This window comes from Sorex fumeus, unplaced genomic scaffold (genome assembly GCF_029834395.1).
Source record: "Sorex fumeus unplaced genomic scaffold, SorFum_2.1 ptg000061l, whole genome shotgun sequence".
Taxonomy (NCBI): Eukaryota; Metazoa; Chordata; class Mammalia; order Eulipotyphla; family Soricidae; genus Sorex; species Sorex fumeus.
The window spans coordinates 21,963,184-21,985,796 of NW_026606118.1; the positions used below are offsets into that span (position 1 = coordinate 21,963,184).

General features: G+C 38.6%; 1 protein-coding gene across 2 annotated transcripts in view; it reads right to left on the bottom strand.

Moving 5' to 3' along the window:
• Positions 1-22,613, bottom strand: part of AIG1 (androgen induced 1) — a 297,078-nt gene that overhangs the window by 211,873 nt on the left and 62,592 nt on the right. For both annotated transcript variants that reach the window (XM_056126279.1, XM_056126278.1), the window contains exon 2: positions 16,599-16,754. In XM_056126279.1, coding sequence (XP_055982254.1) covers positions 16,599-16,754 — 156 coding nt within the window. The remainder of the gene's footprint in view (positions 1-16,598; positions 16,755-22,613) is intronic.

The following is a 22,613-nucleotide window of genomic DNA, read 5'->3' on the forward strand; positions in this document are numbered from 1 at the left end:
ATCATGTTAAGTGAAATGAGTCAGAAAGAGAGACAGACATAGAAAGATCGCACTCATTTGTGGAATATAAAGTAACAGAATGGGAGACTAACAACCAAGAATAGTAGAGATAAGTACTGGGAGGATTACTCCACAGCTTGGAAGCTGGCCTCACATGCTGGGGGAAAAGGTAGTTCAGATAGAGAAGGAATCATCAAGTAAAGGGTGCTAGGAGGGCCCACTTGAGATGGGAGATGCATGCTGAAAGTAGACTATAGACTGAATACGATGGCCACTTAATACCTCAAATGCAAACCACAAGACCCAAAAGGAGAGAGAGCAAAAAGGAATGCCCTGCCACAGAGACAGGGTGGGGTGAGGGGACGGGGTGGGGTGGTGGGAGGGATGCTGGGACCATTGGTGGTGGAAAACGGGCACTGGTGGAGGGATGGGTACTCGATCATTGTATGACTGAAACGCAAGCACGAAAGTTTGTAAGTCTGTAACTGTACCTCCCGGTGATTCACTAGAAAAAAAAAGAAAGAAAGAAAGAAAGAAAGAAAGAAAGAAAGAAAGAAAGAAAGAAAGAACAAACGCTCACTGGCAGAATTGACATGAACTTTCATTCTTGCTTTTAATTCAATGAGGCTCTATGCCATCTAAATAAAGGAGAAGTCAGCAAGCAAACGGTGACCTTTGGAAGCAAAATGGCTCAAGAAGGCACACAAGCAACGGGGTGTGGGGGGGGGAAGGGGGAGGCAATCTGTCCTCCTGACAGCACATGAGGAATTTTTTATTTTTCTCTTGGCCTTTGCTCCACCTGAGTTCCTTGTCATCTGCTTAGGTTCCCTTGAGAACTGCTGACCGATTATGGATTTTTGTTTTGTTTTGTTTTGTGATTGAAGAACCTTTTTCATCAATTAAGAGCCAAGAGGTTATACTACACTAATTACTCTGAAGATCAGCTATCCAGGAAGGTGCCAAGACCGGGAAGAACCATCTGTTTTGACATTGATTTGCAGAAAGAGCCCAGAGAGCCCAGGAAATCTAGTTCATGTGGATGCAGTTCTCCCCACCTAGCGTTCCCTTTCTCCTCCCTCGCTACCCTTTCTGCTGGAGACTCTTCTAGCGCAGATGTTCTTCGCTGAATCATTAATGAGCAGGTCCCAAGCAGCAGGCATCTTTCTCGTGGGAGGATGAAGCAACGAAGAATGATCTGTCAAAACAGCCAGGCTGGCAGCAGCTGGGCCACTCCTCAGTGCCCACTATGGTCATCACGGTCTACAGGGAGAAGTGAGTATGTCTGATCTCCGCCTCTGGTAAGCGGAAACGTGTGCTCGCGTTTAACACTGTCACTGACACTCACAGTTGATAATTACCAACTCAATTGGCCAGAAGGTTAACTGAAGGTTTCTCCCCATGCTCGCAATCCATGTTTAAGATATGCACGCAAGAAAGATGCTCCTCTATGCATCTCTCGAGATAATTTAGAAGACCCATAGCCAAGACTATTTATAGGAGTCCTTTGTTGAGATCTGTGTTGGAGGGGGTGAGGGTGGGGTGGAAGGGTTAACCACAAGCCTTGTCAAAAACGTGGAGGGAAAGTCAGAAATTTCAAAAGGGGAAAGATTTAGTGTGAAACTCTCTCTTGATAAAGCAGAACAAAATGATTTTCAGAGATGCTTAGGAAAATATTTCACTAAATAGGCACACTTTATTAATTAGGATAACCTCGTGAAATGTACTGGTTTATTTCTTATCTAAGGCAATCTTTTGTAAGTGTGTCACTCGTACCATGCACCATGCCAGTTTCAAAGTCCAGAGATGATTGTCCCTAATAATTTTTTTCACATGTATTAATATTTGGACTGGAGCGATAGCACAGCAGTAGGGCATTTGCCTTGCACGCAGCCAACATGGCTGACCTGAGTTCGGTTCCTCCGCCCCTCTCGGAGAGCCCGGCAAGCTACCGAGAGTATCTCACCCGCACGGCAGAATCTGGCAAGCTACCTGTGACGTATTCAATATGCCAAACACAGTAACAAGAAGTCTCACGATGGAGACGTTACTGGGCCCGCTTGAGCAAATCGATGAACAATGGGAGGACTGTGACCGCGTATTAATATTTGTGTAGCTGAAGCTACTAATAGAACCTTATTTTTGTTGTTTAATTTTTGTTTGGGGGCCACATTTATGGTGCTCAGGGTTTACTTGTTCCTGGCTCTGCACTCAAGAATCACTACTGGAGGGCAAAAGGACCATATGGGATGCCTGGGTCAGCCCTGTGCTGTATGATCACTACAGCCCCCAGAACCTTAATTTTTTATACTAAAAATAACTATATTAGGCAAATATGTGGTAGCTTAGTACACACACACACATATATATATATATACATACACACACACATATATATTTAGCACTGTAGCACTGTCCTCCCGTTGTTCATCGATTTGCTCTAGCGGGTCCAGTACATCTCCATTGTGATACTTGTTGTTACTGTGTTTGGGGTATCAAGTACATCAGGGGTAGCTTGCCAGGCTTTGTCGTGCGGGTGAGATACTCTCGGTACTCTCGGTAGCTTGCCGGGCTCTACAAGAGGTGTGGAGGAATCAAACCCGGGTCGGCCAGGCCAGCTTCATGCAAGGCAAATGCGCTATCACTGTGCTATTGCTCCTGATAAACAAGGCAAGAAAGATTTTTATTTCTTAATAAAATTTTTACCTTGCAAACTGGCCTAAAAAATTGTATAAAACAACTGACTCTACAGTGTGGAAATAATGTATCCAAGGAAAACAATAAGCACAAATGAACAATCTTTTGTTAAAGAGCCTTAAGGAAAAAGATGAGGTAGTGACTTTTGATCCAGATTCTGAAACATTCTATTATGCTGGACTCTTCTCCTAAATGAGAACTTGTGGTCAGCTCAGACCATAGATATGCAGCTGCAAGGTCAATCAAGTGAGCCATCAAAAGCAAATTTGCGTTGGGTGTATACAGGCACTCGGAAGGAGTGCTTGGAATCAATACAAACTGTACCTTGGAACCAGTTCCGGGTTTACCATCTACTGACCCAAGACACAGGTAAGAGATTTGTGAATAGTGAGCCTGTCTGTAAAACTGTGGAATGGAAGCATCTTCTATGAAGAGAATGGCAGAAATTTCTACCTAACAGGGCTGTGGTGATTAAACCGGTGAAGCCCTTTGACTGTATCTGCCTCATAGCAAGCATGAAGTAAAAGTTTTCCCTCTTCCTTAGAATTTTCAAGCTCTTGAGTTTTGGGGGGTTTTGCCACAAATGTCTCTGAAAGTGCAAATATGACAGCTGATCCCCGAGCTGGATCTAGAGAAACGCCATAGCATGTGCACTTCAGGATCTGTGGTGTCATCTATATAAGATAACTGTAAGGTAATTTGAGGGAGGAAATGGGCACACAGGTAGTCTTTCTAAATAGTTAGACAAAAATGTCACTCAGTGAATCTAGGAGCTGTTTTGCTCTGTTGATTCAGTAGTAATTTTGGTTTTGACCATAACAGCAATTCATGCACTGGGCGAGTAAATGTGTTCCTATTATTTTCTGATTGCGACAGTGTTGAGATTTGTTTCTGTTTTGTTTTTTAATGCTTGTATGAGGGCAGTTGTTAAAATTTTATAGATGAGTTATGAGGCTAAAATAAATAAATAAATACATACATACATAAAGACAAATGTTATTATTTCAGTTACATAAGAAGAAAAACAAACTAAATGAACCAAAAAGCCAAACACTCTTGGGCTACAAGAATACAATTGGTTACTAGAAGGAAGCAGGTACAAGGGGAAGAAAAATTGGTTAAAAGGGGGTGAAAGATGAGCCAGAGAGAGAGTACAGGAAGTAAGGCATTTGCTTGTGAGCAGCCAACCTCAGTTCAACTCTTGGCATCACATGTGACTCCAAAGCTAAGAGTCACTCCAGAGCACTGAAGCTGAAACAGACCCTGCGCATCACCAGGGTAAAAGCCAATGCTTACCCCAAAAGAGAGTTCAACATTAAAAGTGGATAGCATAATGCAGCTTGTACGCATGTTGATTTGTAATGCTGGGGACCTAAAATCCACATAATATCATGAATCTATTCTACTTTATTAAGCGATTATTTCAGCATTTTAAATAAAACGTTTGCCTTTTTTAAAATTCTGCATTTAATACTTCTTGAGTATGAATAGCAAAACCTTGGCTCAAAAAATGACTCAAAAATATATGTAATATCTAATTTTATCTTTTTAATTACATAAATTTATTTACACTACACATTTAAAAACTAAAATGTTAATCATGATTAAAAAATTGATACTCCAACAAACAGAAGGATTTCCTTAGAAAGGGGAAGCACCTCCTTAAGATTAAGTGTAAGATCATGTCATCACATTAGCAGCAAGTCCCTCTTCAATCTTGCCTTCCACGGGGGGCACAACTCCCTCTTAGGTTAAGGCTGTCATCTCACATCTCCCCCTAGTCTTCCCTGGGTGAGGTGTGAAAACATCAGTGAAGTACACAGAGAAGCACAGAAACAGCTTGGGTAGGAAGGGTTGTTTCTGGTTCCATCTTTGACCTGCTCCCTTCATTTTGCTCTAGTTGCACCAAATAATGCCAGGGTACCCCAAAGTCCTGGGATACTCATGCTCCTCTATGTAAGTGGAGCTAGTCTACAGACCTAGTTTATGACACAAAGGGTCATACTAAAGATAGGTCTTCTTGAAAAATTGATCTTTAAAGGGGTTAAGGAGCCCCTGAACTGAGTTAGTAGGGGGCTTATGCTACATACCTTCTTCATCTCACACCTCATCTGCTCTCCTGCCCACTAATGTCTCTGGAACAAGATTCCCAGAGCCAGAATTTTATGTATTTATTTATTTATTTATTTATTTATTTTGCTTTTTGGGTCACACCGGGCAATGCACAGGGGTTAATCCTGGCTCTGCACTCAGGAATCACTCCTGGCAGTGCTCAGGGGACCATGTGGGATGCTGGGAATCAAACCCGGCTCAGCCGCGCACAAGGCAAATGCCCTACCTGCTGTGCTATCGTTCCAGCCCTCCAGAGCCAGAATTTTATACCTCAACTTTTGTTTCTGAGGAGGTTTCTAAAAGGCACGATGAATAGAAGTCCCAACTAAAACTGGCTTTTTGTTGCAAAAGAAGCAAATCATTAGCATAATGGCAAGAGTATGACTAAATGCCATTAAAGTTTGTGCAGGCAGAAAATCTACTACTTCCTTTCTGGGTGATGGTGTTCCTTGTTTTCTCAGCTGATTTAACTCAGTACACTTTCATTTGGCTAAAATATTAAGAGTTGCCTCAAACTGCAAATATGGACTGTAAAAATTTTAGAAGCACCCAAACAACAAAACATTGATCTTCTTCTCTTTTCTTTTCTTTCCTTTTCTTTTCTTTCTTTTCTTTTCTTTTCTTTTCTTTTCTACACTGAACATGATTGGATTGAAGAATGATGGGTAGGGAATAGAATCTTGTTCCTCACTGCCTTAAAGAATAGACATGAGATTCTGATTTGGGGGGTTAATTTTTTTCTTTTTGCGTCACATCCAGCAATGCACATGGATTATTCCTGGCTCTGCACTCAGGAATTACTCCTGGAAGTACTCGGGGGACCATATGGGATGCTGGGAACAGAACTCAGTAGGCCGCGTTCAAGGCAAACGCCCTACCACTGTACTACCACTCCAGCCCCAAGGAGGGTTGATTTTTAAGAACAGGAATTGTGTGTCTAATTTAATATATGTGTAACTATTATCACTGTCACTGTCACTGTGCTCCCGTTGTTCATCAATTTGCAAGAGGGCCCAGTAACGTCTCCATTGTGAAACTGGTTGTTACTGTGTTTGCCATATCAAATACATCATGGGTAGCTCACCAGGCTTTGCCATGCGGGTGAGATACTTTCAGTAGCTTGCCGGGCTCTCCAAGAGGGACAAAGGAATTGAACCCGGGTCGGTCGCGTCGGCTGCATGCAAGGCAAACATCCTACCGCTGTGCTACTGCTCCAGCCCATGTAACTATTATATATGTAATAATATATTGTTAATATGGTATGTTAATACTGTGAAATTATTTATATATCATATTGTTATTGATGATCAAGTTTATCTTTTCTCAATCACAAATTACAAATATATTTTTTTCACAAGGATATAAATGTTGGAATAAGATATCTAAATTTTCTGTGTTATCTTATGGCCTGTTTGCCTGAGAGAATGTGAACACTATGTCTTAATATAGGGTATTAAAAAAATTCTACAGAGAGAAGAGAGGAGCTTGTCATAAAGGCAGGGTGGAGTTGGGGTGACTTGAAGGAGTGGGACAGGAAACTGGGGACACTGGTGCTGCGAAATTACACTGGTGGGGGGAAGAGTGTTGGAACATTGTATGACTGAAATGCAATCATGAACAACATTATAATGATATACTTCATGATGAATCAATAAAAATAATTTTTTAAAAGCTCTACAATTTCTATTGATTTTTTAAAAATTTTTATTAGTGAAACACCATGAGGTACAGTTGTGGACTTACAAGTTTTTGTGCTTGGGTTTCAGTTATACAATGATCGAGTACCCATCCCTCCACCAGTGCCCATTCTCCACCACCAATGATCCCAGTATCCCTCCCACCCGCCCCCAACTTCCCCATCCCACCCTGCCTCTGTGGCAGGGCAATCCCCTGTGTTCTCTCTCTCCTTTTGGGTGTTGTGGTTTGCAAAAGAGGCATTGAATGGCAATCATGTTTAGTCTATAGTCTACTTTCAGCCTGCATCTCCCATCCTGGATCCTCCCAACATCCTTTACTTGGTGATCCTTTCTATTAACTATTAAAGAAGATTTTATTCACCGAACACTGTGTCTATTTGGTGAATAGGAAATCAAAAGCAAGGACCACCGTGAACAAAATTTGTATGGGGTTTCAGAAATTAAATATAAATGATCTAATCAATTGAGTGTGATACCTTATTTTCTTTGGGAATAACTTCTTTAAATGCCAGCTTATGAAAATAGAGAGGAGAAAGCACAAAAAAAGTGTTATTTAAGGAGAGTAGAAACAAGGGCCAGGAGGATTGGTCCATGTTTGGAAGTCTGTCTTGAGTGCTGGAGGAGAGGGCAGTTGGGACAGAGAAGCACCCACTATGACAATGATAGTTAGAAATGATCACTCTGGATAAGAACTGCATGCTGAAAGCAAAGGGTCAAACATAATAATCTCTCAGTATGTGTACTGAAAACCATAATGCCCAAAGGTGAAGGGGGGGACGGGAAGAGACAGGCTCGTGGTGCGGAGTTGGCAGGAAGGAAACTGGGGACACTGTCAGTGGAAAATGTACACTGGTGGAGGCTTAGGTGTCGAAACACTTATGATTGAAACTCAATAATGAAAAACTTTGTAACTGTGTATTGCATGGTGATTCAATTAAAATAAAAGTGGTATTGGTAGATAATTAATGGAACAAAGATCTTTTTTTTTTGGCTAAGATAGAAAATTTCCACAATTAGTCTCATCAGTTTTACTATATCTATTTTCATAAGAAAATAAGTGATAAATGATGTAAAATGCCACTTATTTTTTATATTTAACTGTTGCTCTTGAAACTTGGTGCTTTTACTCTTTCTTGGAATTTCTGGTTTTGTTTGAGCATTGATATATCAAGTCATAAAGATAAATTACAGAGAGAATACTCTCAGTAATCTCACTCCCTGCTACTACTAATTGTTTTTCAAGCATCCCAGGTAGCTGGTTCTATTCACACAAAAAATCCTAACCAAGGGAACCAACAAGGGAGTCTCCTGGAAGAGCTTCTAGAACAGATGTAGTTGCCTGATGAAAAGGCAAACTCTTGACAAGAGCTTCATAAAGGGGCACTCCTCATCATGCCTTGAATTTGGATTACAAGGAAGTGATACTTGATGCTTTACCAAGGTTATAGTGATTCAAGTCCAATGACAAAAAGTAATCATTCTGGACATAGAAAAGAATAAATAGAAGAGACCTCAGTCACATATTATAACACTAAGTCCCACCATGCTAAAGCAGGTATGCTTTACAATGTTCTTGTTTTGTGGGGTATTGACTATCTTTAGTTGCTTAAGCCATGGTTAGTTTGAAGATTCACTCAATAAATACTGAAAAATTTTGATATTCTTATTCTCAGGCATTATCAGTAAATCAAACACACAACCTCCCTGGTCTCCTATTGCAAATCCTAGACTGGAGACATACACTACCAAATTGAAAAAATAAGCAAATAATGTGCCATAGAGTGGTAATCTTTATGAAGACCATAAAGAGTAAAGAATAACAGGAGGATCATTTATTTTCACTCTTTTGTTTTTGTTTTTTTTTTTGGGGGGGGAGACCCCATCCAGGGATGCTCAGAAGTTATTCCTGGCTCTGCATTCAAGAACTCCTCCTGTCATGATTGGAGGATAATATAGGATGCCAGGGATTAAACCCGGGTCAGCCACATTCAGCCACATTCAAGGCAAGAGCCCTACCCATTGTACTATCACTCCAGCCCCTATTTTCACTCATTGAAATTGATTTATCATTTATTTACAACACTTGATTGAAGTATTGATCTATACATATTTAGGATATACCATATCCATCACCAAAGGTACCTAAAGGACTCCTCTACTCAGTCAAGAGACTATTTATATTGGTTATTCAAAGAATCATCAACAGTGAACATATGAGCAGAGCTGGATGAAGCAAAAGAATAAGCCAGGAGGATATGTGAAGGTATTCTGATAATTGCTGCTCAAAGCGTTCTTAACTCATATGTCTATTCAGTATTCTTAGTATTCTTCAAAGCATAATTAAACTGTCAATCATTTCTAAGAATTCAAGACCCTCCCACCCACTAACATCCTTCCTCTTCTTGCCTTTAACTGTTCCTTAAATATATGCATTACTACATAGCATGCACTCTTCTTAATTAATTTATTGCTTAACTTAAGACAGCTGCATCTCTAGAAGCTGAGATCTTGAAGGACAATAACAGTTCTTAGAAGTCACTATTTCTTGGCTCCCAGCACTCGGTAATTGTGACTTCCTAGGTTCCACATACTCACAAATTATTATTGACTTGGTTAGAATTTCAGTCCTTTCAATGATCTGTTTACAAATGTGTGGTTACCACTGTGAGCACCTGCAGTGGAACTTTGTTAAAATGCTATTACTTTTGTGTTGAAGACATTTGTGTCATAACTATTGAGAAAACTGACTGCTCTGAGTTCATGTAAATGTTTACAAATTAAGCAGATCAAGGACTGGAGACCTAGTACAGTTGGTAGGTTGCTCACCTTGCATGCAGAATACCTGGGTTCTATTCCCAGCAACACATGCAGTTCCCTGAGTAGAATGAGGAGTTATTCCTTGGTGCAGAGCCAGGAGTCAGCCCTGATCATTGCTGTATATAATCTTCAAACCAAAAATAAACAATAAAACAGGAACAAAAGAGCAGGTCACCTATGCAGAAAATTTGATTTTCATATAAAAGAGAAAAACATTTATATAAGATGGTTAAAAACTGGTTCCCTGTAAGTCACCTCTGATCACATTAAATGCTTTGGAAAACTATATTTAAAAAATACTGCAAGACCACTTATCTAGGTTAGGTAATTCCAATCTTTCCAGCATTTCTCTTAGAAATAGAAGAAAAATATTCACTCTGTTTATTGATGCTAAATAAATCCTCATCCTCTGAGTTTTCCTTCTTAGGCAATCAAATTCATATTTCAATGCAGAAGGAAAGCATATGATTGCATCCGTCAGAAACGAACTGGGCTTTACCACAAAATATGACCTACCAGATACTGAATTTTCAACTTTAAAGATGAAAAGAAAGAATACGAGCATCGGAGGAAACTTCAAACATCAATAAAGGTTTAAATAAAATGGAGAAGAGTTTGGTTTTTGACACCCAGGTGACATTTTAATAAAGAGAGGATCAGGAGATTTTGACACTCAATTCAGATTTTGTAAAACAGAGTGAACCATGAGCTTCCGGAAAGTTTCCTTTCAGTTAGAGAGATAGCTCAAAGAACCAGAGCACATGCTTTGTGTGTGAGAACTCTGGGTTGATTTCCCAGAGCCCCAATCTGAAAGTTGCCCCAGAGGCTGGAGCGATAGTACAGTGGGTAGGGTGTCTGCCTTGCACACGGCCGACCTGGGTTTTATTCCCAGTATCCCTTATAGCTCCCCAGAACATCCAGGAGTAATTCCTGAATGCAGAGCCAGGAGTAACCGCTGAGCATCGCTGGGTGTGGCCCATCCAAAAAAAAAAAGTAAAATAAAAGTTGCCCCAGAGCACAGTGAAGTGTAGTCCCCAAACAGAGCAAAACAAAACAAAGTGAACTATTGTAAGGGGAAAAAAAATAAAAGTCTCCCCTAATAGTTTAAGTGGTAGAGCACGTGCCCAGCATGTGGAAGGCCCAGAATTCAATCCCTGACACCCCTGAAGACCCCCAAAGGCTACTGCGAGTGGTCCTTTATTTATTTATTTATTTATTTATTTATTTTGCTTCTTGGGTCACACCCGGCAATGCACAGGGGTTATTCCTGGCTCTGCACTCAGGAATCACTCCTGGTGGCGCTCAGGGGACCATATGGGATGATGGGAATCGAACTCAGGTCGGCCGCTTGCAAGACCAACACCCTACCTGATGTGCTATTGCTCCAGCCCTTATTTTTATATTACCTCTAATGTCAAAATAGAAAGGAAGGCATTTGGTTTTATCTATCATTTCAAATTCAATAAAATTCTCTTCCTTCCTGTGTTGCAAACACAGACATTAGTAATTGTTAATTAATACTAATTAACCTTTCCTTTTCAGTCAGTCTCTCAGATAAAAATCAAAAAATGAAAACAATGTTTTTTTAAATTGTAGAGGGTTATGGATTTAAATTTATGTGCATTGTAAAAATTTTTTAAGGATGGATTTAGAGTTGATTTATATCTCAATAATTATTCTCAAGAATCATATTTTAGGGGCTGGACCGATAGCATAGCGGGTAGGGCGTTTGCCTTGCACGCAGCCAACATGACTGACACAAGTTCGATTCCCAGCACCCCATATGGTCCCCCGAGCACCGCCAGGAGCAATTCCTGAGTGCATGAGCCAGGAGTAACCCCTGAGCATCACCGGGTGTGACCCAAAAACCAAAAAAAAAAAAAAAAAGAATCATATTTTAAAAAGAAATCATTACTTTTTCATTGTATTTGAATTTGAGATTCGAAAGTCCATTTTCCATGCTTCTTATGGAAATAGGTATCAGATACAAGAAAACACATGCAGGTAAACAAAGACAAGTTTTAAAGATAAAGCCTTCACTAAATCTTTACAAGAATGTAATTATACACCAGAAATGATTACTTAACAAAGATAATTCTGACTGAGCTCAGTTAAGATGGTTAAAATCCAGAAAAGCTCGTCCAGGCACATGCTACTTGATCCTGTAAACCTTGATGTCCATCCCAGGATACAAGAGATCCAAATTTCGAAAACTTTCTTAGATCTACTCCTCTTCTTCTGAGAGAGGAACATCCTTCTCTTCATCTTCCTCCTCATTCTTCACCTTGAGGAGGGATCTAGGTGAGTTAGGAACAGCTCAACAAGGCAACCCCAATGATACCAGGCACAAAGGGGGATGAGCAAAGTAGCAAAACTTGACTTCCTGTACAATGCAAGTTGAGCAGTTCACAAAAGAAAAGAATGACTAGATTTGGATCCATGGAAAATAAAGGATGCTCTTTGTCATTCAAGAGGTGATTTCTGACCAGGGATTAGAAACACATTTTAGAGTTCTGAGAAGTAAATTCATACTCATCCTCTTTATTGGTTTTTGTTTTTTTCTTTGGGTTGGAAGCCCTAACCACTGTGCACCAGAAGAGGGTCTGCTGGCAGGAAAGCCAACAAACTCACAGGAGACAAAAGACATTCTTGGTTTGATTGCTCCTAATAAACTTCAGTGCTTCCAGACCACATATGTCAAAGAATTATTTGTAATGCTTCTTTAAAAGGGTGACAGAGTTCAGAAATACACTCACTGCACATGGTAAGAAGAGCCTCCCATGGGTTATCCCTTCAAAATGAGTTGCAAGGCATTGGGAGTGGTGGCGGTTTCCGGCCATTAGTGTTACTAATCAAGGCCAGCTTTGCATTGATGGGAATTTACATAAATCACGACGATACATGGGCACTCACTCCAGCAACCCTGCCTGGTTTCTTCGAGGTTACACTGAAACCAAACTTTGCCCCAGTCTTGGCTGATTGGAATATTTCATTGTCTTCATCTCTCTCTTAGAGATGGTGTCCCTGAAGTAGAGTCCAGCGGTCACAAAATCATATATAGTGCTTCATGCCCACACAGAACAATTACTGTCAACTCTCAATTAACCTCGTTACTGGAGGAAGCATTAGTGGAGAAAATACAAATCCCAGATAACCTGCACATCTCTTTCATGCTGCCATAGTTGCCGTTGAGGTGAGAGAGAGTGGGGGAAGAGAGATCAAGGGAGCAGCAGAAAAAAAGTGGGGCCAAGAGGTCTCCAGGAAAATTTAAGCAGTGGGAGCAGATTCAGTAGCCACTCTTTCCTCTCTTTCAGCCCACCTCCTTTTTGATTTCTATAGAGGCAAAAATACTATCACTTTTCTAGAAACCTCTGACTGACAAGAAAAAGACAAACAGCTGTAGGGGAAAGCCATCTCATTTGAAGCTGGTGGTCACCCTGGTGTCTGAGCCAGGAGGCCCGTAAGGACACAGCTGGGCTGTATTTATTTATATTTTGGGTTTGCAGGGCCATGTCTGGTAGCATTCAAGGCTTACTCATAACTGTGCTCTAGAGTCACTCCTAGTGGTGCCAGAGATCAAAGCAAGAACCTTAAACCCAAAACTGGTGCTCTAGCCCACAGGTAGGTTTTAAATGGGGACTTGACACCTCCCTTCTTAGGAAGCACAAGTCATGCCTAGGGTTCTCCAGCACAGGGAGAGTGTTCAGTTTTTCCTACTAGGATTTGGTGTCAACCAATATGGTAGAAGGTACTTACAGACGCTTTAATCATTGACACACATGATAAGCAATCTTACACTATGATTCCTGCAGGTAGACCTATAAGTAACTATGTGATGGGCATTAATGCTATTCCCGTCTGTCTATAATGAACCCGTTAAGCTGGATATCTACTTCCCTGGCCAGGAGCCATAGGAAGAATACAGATGATGCCTCTTCAAGTGAATTCTATTAGTACTGCTCCAGAAAGGATCTTCATTTTAATAAGGAAGAGAATCTCAGTGATAAAAGAAAGCAATCGAATTACAGAACCTGCCGGGCATTTTTTGGGTGTGGAAGACACAGAAGGGGAATATGAAAGCTTGGAGTCATAGCAAAGACAATGGAACACTGGAAAGGAAAGATGGGAAATAACCTTGGAGGGAAAGTTAAACATCAAATATAATTTGATGCTAAATTATTAGGATTAAGATCCTCTAATAAAAAATTAACTGCACAACCCCTGTTTAAATGAAAACTTGTGATAAAATTAATAAGGGCTAGAAGAAAGCAGTTATCAGATTCTACCCACTCAAAAAGCATTTTGGTTCATGGAGAGTGAGAAATCAGATGGAAAGTAGGTAATTAGATTTTAATATATCAAAACTAGATACAGAGGGGTATCTAAATTTACTAGCAAATATTGGTCAGGATTCTTAATATTAGAAAGAGAGCAAATAAACAGGAAGATTATGAAAATGTAAATGTTGGCTGTAATACCTCAGTGGGCATGGAAGAAAGGGTTTAAGAAATCAGTGAAGCTGTATGTCTGATTCATTTATTTACTCTTTATGGAGTACAGAGCTCATCAGCCAGGGAAGGCGAACACATACAAAATCGAAGAGTGATGTCATGGCTTCTAATTAAAGTGCAGGGGATTAAGGATAATTTTGCTTCTCTTCAGTCTTTCAAATCAGAGACAACAAACAAAATAGTGAATACGGAGGAGATAAGAGGTATAATCAAAGAAGCAAGCCAAGAAAAATAACTGCATTCATTTTACAAGCCAGGCACTAAATTTAAGGGCATTGACCATTATTTCAAGGTCTTCAGCAGGTGCACATAGTGTCTGGCCAAAGAAATGTCAGAAACTGTCTAGAGGGTACATGTCACTGTCACTGTCACTGTCCTCCCATTGTTCATTGATTTGCTCGAGCAGGCCCAGTTACATTGTGAGACTTTAGTTACTGTGTTTGGCATATCGAATACATTATGGGGAGTTTGCCAGTCTTTGCCATGCGGGCGAGATAAGTAGCTTGCTGGGCTCTCCAAGAGGGGCGGAGGAATCGATCTCAGGCCGGCCCGGTTGGCCTCGTACAAGGCAAACGCCCTACCCGCTTTGCTATCACTCCATGTGATAAGGCCTATATGAGAGTGGCAAGTCTCACAAGTTAGGATTCAGAAACACCTTTTGACACAACAGACCAAAAGAACCAGGTAGGCAGAGCTAAGAGAAAACATGTTAACATTGTATTATTAGTATTTCGTTCTTACTGTATTCCTTCTAGCCAAGGGAGAATTCCAGATTATATAAATTGCTAGGGAGCAATGGATAAAAAGAAATAACAACAAAAATAAGAGTTGCATTTTTTCTAGATACTTTTTAAAAATTGTACAGAAAGAGTACAGCAGTAGGGCGTTTGCCTTACACGCAGCCAACGTGGCCGATCCGAGTTCAATTCCTCCACCCCTCTCGGAGAGCCTGGCAAGCTACTGAGAGTATCTCGCTTGCACGGCAAAGCCTGGCAAGCTATCCATGATGTATCCGATATGCCAAACACAGTAACAACAAATCTCAAAACATGGAGGATGTTACTGGGCCCACTCGAGTAAATTGATGAACAATGGGAGGACAGTACAGAAAGAGCAAATCTTTACATACTAGACTGATGGAAATTTTCTCTTAAATGACTATGCCAACAGAAAATGTTTGAATTTCCTACAGTGAGTCCAAAGAAGAAACTATAAAATAATATGTAAATCATTTAACCATGTTTAATTTACAGGATTTGGATGATTTGCCAAATGGCTGTAAATATGAACACTTAATTTTGTTTTCAAGGGATAAGATAAAAGAACAAGAATTATGACCAGAAGATGATATATCTTTCTGTTGGTATCAAGAGCTAAAATCTGGGATGAAACTATAACTCAGTACCTACAAAAACAACTGAATGATGGTTTTGGTGCCGACTAATAAGTCTTAGAAGATGCATGTAGATTTCTGCCAGCTACAGATTGATAAATAAGCTCTGTTAGAATGATGAGGAAAATAAAACAAAACTGAATAATGACCCTTGGTCATCATTGGATTTGGTACATGTACTAGTTAAAGTCACTTTGGGTTAAGCATTTGCCCCAAATCAGCTCTCAGATCAAAGTCCTGAATTCGAGTTAGGCAACAGACTCTTGTCCTCATAATTCAAAAAGTCCAGGAACTCTCTCCTTTTCCTAGCTGTACCCAGGTTAAAAATCTATAGAATCTCATGGGACCATATTCCCATAAGGTTTATAAAGACAATGAATGAGTAGCAGAATTTGTGAAGGAACTTAAACTATGGTGCAGGGTGTGTGTGTGTGGCGGGGGGGCTCTAATTAAAAGCAGTGATAATCAATGGAGGTTTAATGGTCCCAAACATTAGGTAGCACTTACTTAAGTCAAGTTAGCTAATGACACAGTTAAGAAATGAGCTAATGCTGATTTTCTTCCTCAAATTAAAAAACATTAGCAAAACCACAGACTAAAGGTTTACACATTTCAAGGCTGGACTGCATAAGATACTGTGCAGAGTGGAACTGTGCCTTCCCCCAGTTTGTACCTTGAGGTCCCAACCACTAGTTTCACTGAATGTAACTGTAGAAATGGAAACTTGAACAAGGCATTTAAGGTAACATAACTTCACTGAACTATTTACTCTGATTAGCCATTTATTTCACTTTCTCTCCTCTTTCTCTCACCCACCACCCCCCAAAAAACTAATACAACATGGATTTATAATCTTATATAGGTTTTAGGTACAGTCACATGGGTGTCCACATCTGTATTTGCTAATCAAAGCATAATTCCCATTCATCACTATGCAATTGATCTCACTTACCTGATTTCTCTCCTTCCTTCCCTTCCTCTCCTGATCTCGAGTATCTGGTTTCTACTGGCCTCTGTCCTTATGAGAAGAGGATATTGGGGCATGAACAGACATAAGGGAGAGCTGGTGAAGACATGGGAGGAGGCCATTTACAAGCCAAGCACAAGGGACTGGAAACTTTACCCAATAACCATCAACTAAGAGGCCAATACCCCAACCTGAACCTGGCGGTCATCCTGATCTCCCTTCTTATTCCAGAATGAAGAGAAAATACATTTTTTCATGTTCAAACCACTCCATCTTTCGTGCTTTGCCATGGCAGCCCAAGCAAAGAAACATAAAGCCCTCGCATAAGGAAGTCCTTTTCTCTCTAAGAAGTCTGAAATAAGACATAAGTTTCTTTCAAAGATAAATACACTCTTCATTATACTCACAACCCCAACAGGAAAGGCCAACACGGCTAACATCCAGTCCCGGAGAGAGATGAGTTTCTTGAGCTGCCTCTCTTGCTCTTGGTTCCCACTTCCTCTGGTCAGAAGACTAGAAAGATCAGTCAGCACACAAATGCCAAAGAAGACAGCCTGGAGAACCTGGAACAACAGGATAGGTGGTATTAGTGAATACTGATCTAAAGGGCCTCAAACAATCCATGCAACAGCAAAAAGCTATGTAAAAAGTGAGATACTTACAACCTACTTTTAGGAGTGAGAAAATTTAACTTATTATTAATTTTTATTATGAAAAGGTATTTTTTACTTTTATGTATTTATTTTAGCATTTTTTACTTCATTTTTTAAAAATGTATTTTTTTAATTGAATCACAGTGAGATACAGTTACAAAGTTGTTCATGATTGGGTTTTAGTCATATAATGTTCCAAGATCCGTCCCATCAAAAGGTGCTCTTTTAACCATAATGCTCCAAAGTAGAGAAAGAGTAAGAAGGAAATTGTCTGCCATTTAGGCAGGGGAGTGGGGTGGTGCAGGGTGGCAGAAGGGATACTGGGGACATTGGTGGTGGTAAATGTACACTGGTGGAGGGATGGGTGTTCTATCATTGTATGACTGAAACTAAATCATGAAAGATTTGTAACTGTATCTCAAGGTGATTCGATTTAAAAAAAAAAGACCTGGGATGGAAAGAAAGTTCTTTCTTGGAAGGAAAGGAGCATGGTATATTTGTTAAAGCAAGTTAAAGTATATTTGTCAGTAGTTAGTACTGACAAATTTTGTCAGTAGTTAGTACTGACAAATAAAGTACCTTCTATAGATTAAAATAAGTGCTCTTTTAATTATATTTTTTTCAAATTTTTAAAATTAAATTATCATCATCTCAGACTATACTTGTGTGTATGTGTGTGTTTCTTATATCCCACAAATTAGTGCAGTCATTCTGTGTCTGTCCTCCTTCCAACTTACTTCACTCAGCGTGATACTCGCCATGTTCATCCATTTATAAGTGAATTTCATGACTTCACGTTTTTTTCCTAACAACTCTATAGTATTCCATTGTGTAGATGCACCATAGTTTCTGTGACCCCTCCATGACATTGAAACTAAAGGCATCTTTAAAGATGAATCACCGCTGACCAAGCAAGTAGAGGCAAAGATAAACAAATGGGACTACAATAAGCTAAGAAGCTTCTGCACTTGAAAAGTAATGGCGACCAAGATACAGAGACAGCACACAGAATTGGAAAATTTATTTATCCAATACCCATCAGATGAAGGGTTAATTTCAAGATATATAAGGCATTAGTAGAACTTTATAAGGAAAAAAAACTCAACCCCACAAAAAAATAGAAAGAAGAAATGAACAGAAACTTCCTCAAAAAAGAAATACAAATGGCTAAAAGGCACATGAAAAAATTCTATCAGGGAGATGCAAATCAAAACAACGAGATGTCACCTTACACCACAGAAACTGGCACATAACAAAAAGAATAAGAACAACCAGTACTGATACGAATGCAGGAGAAAGGAACTCTCATTTATTGTTGGTGGGAATGCCAACTGGTCCAGCCTTTTTGAAGAAAACTTATATTAGAAACATTACTAATATTTTTATCTCAGGGCCAACACAAAATATGTATGCTCACACACATCTAAGAATTATCAATAGAAATAGTATCAATTATCCAAGAGAGAGGCTAATTATTTTCAAGTATAATTTCTGCAATCAAGCTATATTACTAACAATATCTACTTGTCTAAGAAACATCTAAAACAGGAAAAGGAAAGGATAAAAATGGTCTGAACAATACAGTTTAAGAGTGAAGAAATCTTTCCTATGCTTCTTTCTCTCAGGTTGAGAATTTTCCTGTCAATGGATGATGTAGAGGCAGAGAGACATAAACTGAAAAGAGTAATAAAGACAGGAAAAGAACAATTTTCTGTTGTCAAACATGAACTAAATGACCACCTTCTTGGTGTTTCTATATTTTAGGAAATAAAATTTTTCCAAATTATAGTGAATTTAGATGCCAGCATCATTTTGCCAAAAAGGAAAAAAGAAAGATACCAGTGTACATTCCCAAATCAATTACAAACTGAATTACCTGCATCAGCTATGTTTTACTCAAACTATAACAGAGAGAGAATTCTGAAAAACTACAGCTCAATAATTTGTGAAATTTCTATAGTGGGGACAAAAGTACTGATTCAGAGCTGTGAGTGGAGACAGGCAGCATACTTTAATACAGGTTGGCAAATAAACACTCAAATTAGGAAAAGGGCAAAAAATACATTCTCTGGATTCAGACCTGTACCCATTTAGCACCAAGAATAGATTCAGTGAAATTTTTCAGGTCCTTCTACCAGAAATAATTTACTGATGATACACATGAGAAAGTTACATTGTTCTCTTAAAAACTATTTTTTATTATTATTCTAAGAAAACATACACATATTATCTAGCAAATTTTCACAAAGGCAGTAAATATTCTGTGAAAGATAAATGGGTTCTTCTTTAAGGCATGGGATGAAAGGAAATAGGAATCTTAAAGTTCCCTGGTTCCATCTCTCCCTCCATTTTCTTGTCATTTTTTGTTTGTTTGTTTTTGCACACTCAGCAATGCTCTATAGTACTCATTTCCGTGCTCTGGCACCAAGCAATGAAGGGGAAATGGGTTAGTATTTGGGGCTCTCACATGCCAAGAGCATTCACTCCAGCCTATGAGTCTTCTCCCAGGTCCCAGGTTCCATCTCTTAATTAATACACATACATTAATCGCTCTGTTCACAACTCTATCTAGACTGCTTAAAAAATTTCAATAGTGAATACTTCCTCATGAAGCTTAACTAAATAAATCAAAGTCTTGGAGTACTATATATATGTACTATATATACATATAACACACCAGGCACTTTGAGTTCACCCAAGTCTGCCCTTATTAGTCAATCTTAGAGTCATGTCCTTTTCTTCCCTTATAACATGGCTTATATTTTAGCTTCAGTGACTTCATGTTTATTATTCTTTCTACAACCAGGAAAAACAAAAACTACCACAACTGATCATGGAACGATTGAAGTGTTGGCAGGAGCCGTGTTATGAGGGCCTGAAATCATTTCAGTGAACCAGAGAATAATTTTATACTTGGGAACTTTTTCATAGCATATTTGATGACATTATATGTTTAACCAACCCTAGTGGTGTTGAGAAATTGGTTGGAGTGGCCATACTATGGAATGTTTATCTCAAGGGCAATCTGGTTGGTAAACTATTACTATGTATCTTATCTGATAATTAGACATGAAAAACAAATGTAGACCACCATAAAATATCATGGATAATTAAACTATCTAATCACAATTAAATAAATGCAACTATTTAAAATTAAATTTAAACAATACCAAGAGTTACAAGGATGTTGAACAACCAGAAACATTAAGGAATAAAAATTGGGACAACCTCTTTGAAGAACAATTAAAAATATGTAATTTCTTTACTTTGGGGTAATAGTTTCTACAATAACTGTCAAAGTAACCTTGTCACATCCACATGGAAATTCACTTCAACATCCACTAATTTAAAAACATTTGAAACAATTTAAATGTTCTAAAAGTTAACTGGAGAAATTGGCTTATATTCTTAAAATGAATTCTAAGATCCTGTCAATTTTTTTCACAATATTAAATGAGAAAGAAAACCAGAGGAAATGATACATTTTGACACTTAAATTTCAAAAACTTCAAAGATAACGAATATATCATAGAAATTAATGAGAATGGATATTACTGAATTAAGTATTAATAAGAAGGGTAAGATGGGGATAAGGACAAACGAATCTCAATTATTTCTTAAGTTGATTATTTGGTATTTAAAGTTTATTCTCTTTTTTTATATATTTCATTGCTATTATTTTCAAAAACCAAATGACATATAAAAAGGGTGGTTTACATACTTTCATACTTTTAGCATTAGCTGGCTAATCCCCTTTCAATTTCTTTTCTCCAAACTCAGTTTCCCATAGTTTTAAAGATTAGCTGATATCAGTAAGATTTAATAAGTTCCAAAAGTCTAGTCATTTTTATTACTTGTAAAATTTCAGCAGCATTTTTATTTACAGGCAGAGGAAATTGACACTTGGCTTGGTAATGATGATGCATAAATATCTGGAGACCATTAATTTATTCCATGCAGCCTGGGACATGTGGAGACTTGGTGATGGATTAAGTCCAAGAAAAAGGTTCTGGTTATAACTACAGCAATACTTTCCAGAACAAGTGAATTCACTACCACTGTTCACTTAAAAATTCCATGATCAAGTAACTGGTACCAGATTTGCCTTTCCACCACAAAAAAAACAGACATTTTTACAAAACATTTCAAGCAACTTTTTCAGACACTGGACTTTTACCTCTTTACTAAAAGATACATTTCTTTCTTTTTTAAAAGTTTCTTCTAAAGAGGTCAAGCCTACTTTGGATAATTCTCATTTGCCATATAAAATAATTTAATCATGGGAGTGTATGTATACATATACAATCTTCCAAAACTCATTGAGAAGGGTTTTTACTGGCTGAATATCACTAAGGGTCATTGCATAACCTGCAAACTACAGGTTAACAATTCACACTTCTTAGGACTCACTCAAGTTGAAGAGAAAAAGTATTCAAGTTCCAACCAGTCACAAAGTTCACATTCAGCAGAGACCTGCAAATTGTCGTTTGTACAAGTGATGCAAGACTAATCTTATGATAAAGATTACACTGAAAGCAACCATAGCAATACTTGAAAAACAATTATCAGAGTGATCTACAGTGATTTAAATGCCTAGAAAACAAAATTCTACATTCTTTAAATAAAGAAAATAATTCAAAAATTACAGCTATATCCAATATTGTAAAGTTCAACATTCAGTAAAAAAATATTCGTTATGTTAAAAAGTAGAAAACGTTTAATCAGGAGAAAGCCCACTCAATTAAAGCAGAGAAATAGAAGAAATACTAATATTGGCATATTCAAACATTCACTGTATCACTGTATCACTGTCATCCCATGTTCATCAATTTACTCGAGTGAGTGCCAGTAACTTCTCCGTTCTCCAATCTCAGCCCTAAGATTTTAGCAGCCTCTACTTACTCGTCTTTCCCAACACATTGGAGGCTTTTTCAGGGTCAGGGGAATGAGACCTGTTGTCATTACTGCTTTTGGCATATCAAATATGCCAAGGGTAGCTTTCCAGGCTCTACCGATTTAAAACATTAAACAAAAAATTTGAAGTGCAAAATTTTAAACATCTAGAACTAAAATTACAAGAGTTATAACTAGTACACAATATAAAATACACTATTATCACGTTCTTACAAATGCTGTGATTTTTTATGACATATATATAATCTAGATGGAGGATATATATATTAAACACAAGGAACAACTAGTCAAAGAGGCCTTTAGTTAATGCACTAAATGTCTACGTTGCATGATAAATAACAACCTGAGAAGCTTCAAAAATCACCTATTCAGAAGTTAACAGATTTATAGTTCGGAAGTTCAGCTGTGTTAGCCTGGTCACTATGCTTTGAGCATCACAACACCAAAATCAAGGTATTGGCCAAACAGAGTTCTTAAGTGGAGTCTCCAAGAAAAAGTTCCAAGTTCATTCTGATTGTTGTAGAGTCATGTCCTTTACAACTTCTAAGATCAACATTCACAATTCCTTATTGGCTATTAGCACCGGTCATGCTCAGTTCACTGCATCTGCGGCGTAATCCTCACAGAGCCGTCCAACTTCAAACTCAGCACCAGGTCTCATGCTTCAAATCTGATTTTTCTTCTACTTTCCTGCCATTATCCTGAGGGTGGGAGAGATCCTCTGTCGTTAAGGACTCATGTGATAAGATTACTTACAGATTAAGAATGTGGCCACTTCTCAGAGCTAGAAATACAGCTCAATCAGTTGGAGCACATGTGTTAAATACAGGAAGCCTAGCTTTAGCCCACAGCACT